Source organism: Dipodomys ordii, unplaced genomic scaffold (genome assembly GCF_000151885.1).
Source record: "Dipodomys ordii isolate 6190 unplaced genomic scaffold, Dord_2.0 Scaffold74, whole genome shotgun sequence".
In the NCBI taxonomy this organism is placed as follows: Eukaryota; Metazoa; Chordata; class Mammalia; order Rodentia; family Heteromyidae; genus Dipodomys; species Dipodomys ordii.
In genome coordinates this window covers 4,756,222-4,761,734 of record NW_012267290.1, presented here as the reverse complement: position 1 = coordinate 4,761,734, position 5,513 = coordinate 4,756,222, and the positions used below count along the sequence as shown (strand labels likewise).

The window sequence follows — 5,513 nt, the reverse complement described above, 5'->3', positions numbered from 1 at the left end:
CCCTGTGTCCACCAGTGTCCTGTGCCCACCAGCACCCTGTGCCCACCAGCAGCCTGTGCCCACCAATGCCCTGTGCCCACCGGCGCCCTGTGCCCACCAGTGTCCTGTGCCCACCGGCGCCCAGGGCCTTCCCACTTGGGAGGCAGCTGCTCCCAAGGAGATTCTGTGCTGTGCAGACAACTCCCACCCTGGTCTTGGCTGCTCACGTGCTCTGCCCCTATGCTTGAGGTTCCCTCTGGACACAGGAACGCAACCAGAAATGACCGATTTCATCAAGGCTGGAGAACGGGCATGCCAGCGTTTGCCCTGGGCAGCCTCTGAAAGCGCAGTCTCCTCCCCTTTGAACCCTGTTGCACGTGGCGCTGCACCTGGAGGAGGCCGTGAAGCAACTTCCCACCCGGTTTAATGAGGCTCTCGTCACCGAGAAGGGCTTTTTGCGACATTCATGACCGTGAGCTTGGTTAAGCTCCGAGATCAGCGTGGGACGCCTGGGCCTCTGGAAGTGGCTTATGTGCTTTGTCTCCGTGATCACCGGGATTATAAGGAATTAGGACATTCTGTGTCCAGGTTCCCACGCCTACGCCTCCGCTGTCGGGTTCCTCTTAAATCCCAGCCTGCCCGCGTCTGCCATCAGCATCTGAGCTCTGCTGCAGGCATGCGTGAGTTCCCCAGGGAAGAACGGCAGAGTTGGCCTGCCATTAACTCTAGGGCTTGAATCAAAGCCAAAGGGGAATTAAACTGGACGAAGTTGGCTTTTCAAGTTAAACATAATGCAGAGCGAGCAGTGTCACCTCCTCTGACAGAGTCAATCGACTCCAAGGTGCCAAGTGCTAGGGCTCCCGCGTGTAAGGCAAAACGCGAGCTGTCAAAGCAAATGGGGTGCTCATGCTTCATGTGTGAGGAAGGACCACAGATCATGGTTCATGTGTGAGAAAGGACCACGGCTCATGCTTCATGTGTGAGAAAGGACCACGGCTCATGCTTCATGTGTGAGGAAGGACCACGGCTCATGCTTCACGTGTGAGGAAGGACCACGGCTCATGCTTCATGTGTGAGAAAGGACCACAGATCATGCTTCATGTGTGAGAAAGGACCATGACACATGCTTCATGTGTGAGGAAGGACCACGGCACATGCTTCATGTGTGAGGAAGGACCACGGCACATGCTTCACGTGTGAGGAAGGACCACGGCACATATGTGAGGAAACGGGTGAAAATCAAGTCCCCCAGAACGCATCGAGCAGGGCGAATCTGTTTTGCCTGAAGACAGGGGTTCACCATGGCAGCTGGAGACTGGAGGCCCAGGAGGTGGAGGCTCAGGGAATGGCTTCTGGACAATGAACAGCCGGCTTTGAGGCAAAGGAGGGACAGAGGCCGTGGGAGGGCCGCTGGGCCGAGGGGCCCGGACCACAGGAAGGCCGGTGTATCTCTGTGCGGGGGAAATGCTGGAGAACCAGTGACAGGCTGGCGCTGCTGGCACCAGGAAGTTCTGGGCTCCATGCGGTGAGCAGCCCCAGGGGGCAGGGCAGGCTGAACCCCAGTGCCAAGGACGTGAAATACGACAGCGACTTCAGATCACTGCCTTGTGAGACTGGATTTTGCTTCTGAAAACATGGGCTTCACACTCCAGTCCTGGGAGCGGCGGCATGCTTCTCCCTGTGAGCTAAGACGCCTGCTTCCGTCACAAATCCAATTTGCTTGGCACCTGCAGCTGGAAGGCGTGTGCTCTCCAGGCAGAGATGTGAGAAGGCAGAGCCATACAACACTGCTGTGGTTCCGATGCCATTACCACCCAGCAAGCGCTTCTTCCTTTGTCTCTTTCCCTCCTCCCTTTCTTTCCTTACAATCCTTCCCTCCCTCCTTGCCTTTGTTTCCTCCCTCCTCCCCGCCCTCCTCAGCACCAGGGATTGAGCTGAGGGTCTGAGGCGCTGGGCAAGTGCTCCTCTGCCGGAGGCTCGCGCCACTCCCTTTGCTTTTAGTCTGTTTGAATTGTTTTTAGGTAGATTCTCCTGCTTTTTCTCAGCCAGCTTCAGACCTGGGACTCCTACATTCATCTGGGCCCACAAGCGGGTGCCCCTATGGTCTGCCCTGACATAACACAGGCCGTTTGAAACCCGAGTAGAGGAGTCCTGCTTGGCCGGTGCTACAGGGAGCGGTTTCTGAGTGCATAGCATACCAATGCATAGGGGAGAGGGGTAGTTCCACCGACGGACGGTCCCCGGCATACAGGAGATGTGCGAACGGCCCTGTTGAAGAGAAAAGTGAAATAGAACTTGTGTTAGCACAGAGTACAGAAGAAACGTTTGTGAGAGTATCTGTGGCTCCATTGTCGTTTTACATTTTAATCATCAATGTAAAAATATCAGAAACTTGAGAAATCTATTGGTACTACTGATTATTAATGAGGCACCTAGAAAAAAATCCTCTATCACTAAAAAGCACAGCCTCGACTGTCTTTCTAAGAAGACAGCGTTGCTGTAGCACGTTGTATAATGCTGAGAGCAGCCTCTATGCTGCCATCAGAACTGCACGCTGCCGTACTATCCATCACAGCCGCAGCAGTCCCCGGGTTTTCCCCAGACGCTCGCGGTCACCAGGAGCCTGTGGCACTTCCTGGCCCTGCTGCCTGAGGCTGTCTGCGGGGCTTTCACCCCGCTCTGCCCCACGACTTGCCCTGCTGCATACCTTGCGCGGCCCCGGCATTGCCAGGGCACTGCCCGCCCCACGCTCGCTGAGCGCCTCCTCGAAGGTGGCCGCGGCGCAGGTAAAGGAAACGCCTTCCTTCTAGGGGCTCCATGCACGAACGCACGTGCGCACGCACACACACACACACACAGCAAACGCATGCACTGCGGTCTGAATTCACTGAAGGGTCGGGCCATCAGGAGCAGAGCCAGGCCCGGGGCTTCGGAAAGCACAAGGTTAAACCACCAAGAGACAGAGCCTATGGTGGGATTGAGAAGCAAACAGATAACAGAATAATGGGTCACAGAGAGTGGTTTCCCCAGGTGTATAAAGTATTTATAAGAACTTGTGTGTGATTTATATACAAACGCGTAACTAGTGTGTTGTAAACTTTCGCCCCCCGTTTCTTGAGGATTCTGTGCACTCAGCGCCTGTCCCACGTGCCCGGCCTGCGTAGGTGTCTAATGGTGACTCTGAGCGTGCAGAGTGGGGTTGGCACTGAGCTCTGCAGCAGTGAGAGGCCTGGGCCCGGGGAGAGACTGGCAGACCGCCGGACACGGCCACTGTGTCTCCAGCCCCCGCGCTCCTCCGAACCTGCTCTGCAGACCCACTGGAAGAATACACGTTTAAGCCACTGTGAAAAGCAGGTGCCTGGCTCTGTGCCTTGGCAGCTCTTTTGGGTGGGGCCTGGGCAGGACTGGCAAACCCACGGGCTCTCTAGGGGAACCATCCAGGGCCTGGTGCCCAAGCCTTCTCCACACCGAGGACAGCGGGACAGATACCTGCAGAGTGTAGCCGGGCTCACACTGGAAGGACAGCACGTCATTCACCATGTAGCGGTCTCCAATCTTGATGCCATTGCTAGGCAGGGTTGGCTCTTGGCACGCAGTGAGCCCCACAGCTAGGGAAGAGCAGAGACATACATTGGGCCTCACGAGGGCAACAAGATCCCCTCCAGGCTCACAGGGAAATACAGACCTCAGCGCCCGCTCTTTCTGCTACTCTACCAAAAGGCCGAGGTGCTCGGCCAGGGTCCGACACTACTCTACTTCCATCATGCAGAAAATCACCATTTTCCTTCAAGTAACAAACTTTGCCATTTTTGCATTTGGTGCAAAACATTGGTTCTGTTCCAAAGCAAATACCACTGACACGATCATGCCGGAAAGCCAGGTCGCCAGGGGTATGTGAGCCTTCCTGAGGCCAGGGCCTGCCCGCCTTCTGCACGTGTGTAGCAGACTTCATGAAAGAATTGAAGTGTTCTTTCCATGAAAATGCAGTGAGAACAGACATGCTGTACCCTTGTCTCTCTGTCTCTTTTTCTTGGTCTCTTAGAGAAGACAACTTCCCATTGTTCTCAGGCCAATGATCTTAGGCCAAAGGGATCAAAATTCCTCATGCAAAGCTATAATCGGTACCTTCCTGGAGCAGAGCTCTCTCCACTTAAGAAAATCACTGATCAAGAAGGACTGTGTCAAATCCTATTAGAACTCAACCTAAAAAAACTCTGTTGTTTAATACATATCGCTTTCGTGAGAAGAAAAGCTACACAGTTATGATACATTATAGAGAGAAAATGTAAAATGTCCAAAGGTCCAAACTTCTGTGGGGTGAGCAGGGCTGGTATGTAAGTGTGCACGGTGAGTGTGCAGCTGTGCCAACTTAACTTATGTACTTGCTAATGTGCTCAAGCTCGCCGGGCAGTGCACACTCTGGTGTGACTTCTGTCCGGGTGGGCCAGGTGACATTTCTGCCACACAAGAAGTGCAGAGATTTACTACAAAGTTTTCCACTCTCCCCTCAATGATTGTCTTTTCTTAAACTGTAAAACACCACTTGCATTAAGCTTAGTATGTTTTATTCCCAGCAGGAATGAAAAGCCCACTCAGGGCTTTTCACCAAAAATAAAACTTCTAAATATGAGAAAATATGATCTGTAAGCCTGCAACTTGGCACATTTGCGTAAGCCTGAAATCTCTTTTTGTAACCTTAGGATATGGATTACAACTACATTTAAATTCCCTGGTTATTTTTTTCCCACTGAAGATCAGTAATATCATCTGCTTTGAACATTTAGTTTCTTATTTCAGTCTGAAAGCATCTACTTTAAAATGTTCTGAACACACAATTTAGTTCACTAAAACTCTAACTTATGGTGACATTATTAACATTATTTTAGGATACTTCAAATACTGACTGGATAGAACAAAGAATAAAGAATATTAATGACAAAAAGTATCCAAAATGCAGAGAGAAAATACTTTGAAATTTAAAATATATGATAAAGGATTCAGAATAAAACCACAGTGATTTAAGCCTCTCATTTAAACACATGCAATACAATGTATTTTATTCATTTATTCTACTTTTATTGTTCGTTATAGGTGGTTATTGTGTACTTATTTTCATTTTCTCCTCCTCAAATTCTGTCTAAATCCAATTCATCCTCTGAAAACTATAACTTGCACTTATATTTATCGCCACCAAAATTATAGCATATTTTCTGAAGTACAAATGACAAACTTCACACTGGTTAATGTATAATGTGGTTGCATTCAGGAAGCAGATTGACGGAGACCAAGGTATTTGAAATGTTAGAAGGAAGCCTGCTCCCGTACCTACCTCCCTTCCTTCCTCCCTTCCTCCCTCCTTCCCTTCCTCCCTCCCTCCCTTTCTTCCTCCCTCCCTTCCTTCCTCCCTCCCTCCCTTCCTCCCTTCCTTCCTCCCTTCCTCTCTTCCTCCCTTCCTCCCTTCCATCCTTCCTCCCTCCATTCCTCTCTTCCTTCCCTCCCTCCCACCCTCCCTTCCTCCCTTCCTTCCTCCCTTC

At 51.3% G+C, this 5,513-nt stretch overlaps 1 protein-coding gene across 1 annotated transcript in view; it reads right to left on the bottom strand.

Moving 5' to 3' along the window:
- The window catches only part of LOC105991563 (CUB and sushi domain-containing protein 1-like), an 871,556-nt gene that overhangs the window by 114,063 nt on the left and 751,980 nt on the right, over positions 1-5,513 (bottom strand). The window contains exons 38-39 of the mRNA XM_013024215.1: positions 3,469-3,587; positions 2,178-2,247 (exon numbers count right to left, since the gene is read on the bottom strand). Of these exons, the coding sequence (XP_012879669.1) occupies positions 2,178-2,247; positions 3,469-3,587 (189 nt within the window). The remainder of the gene's footprint in view (positions 1-2,177; positions 2,248-3,468; positions 3,588-5,513) is intronic.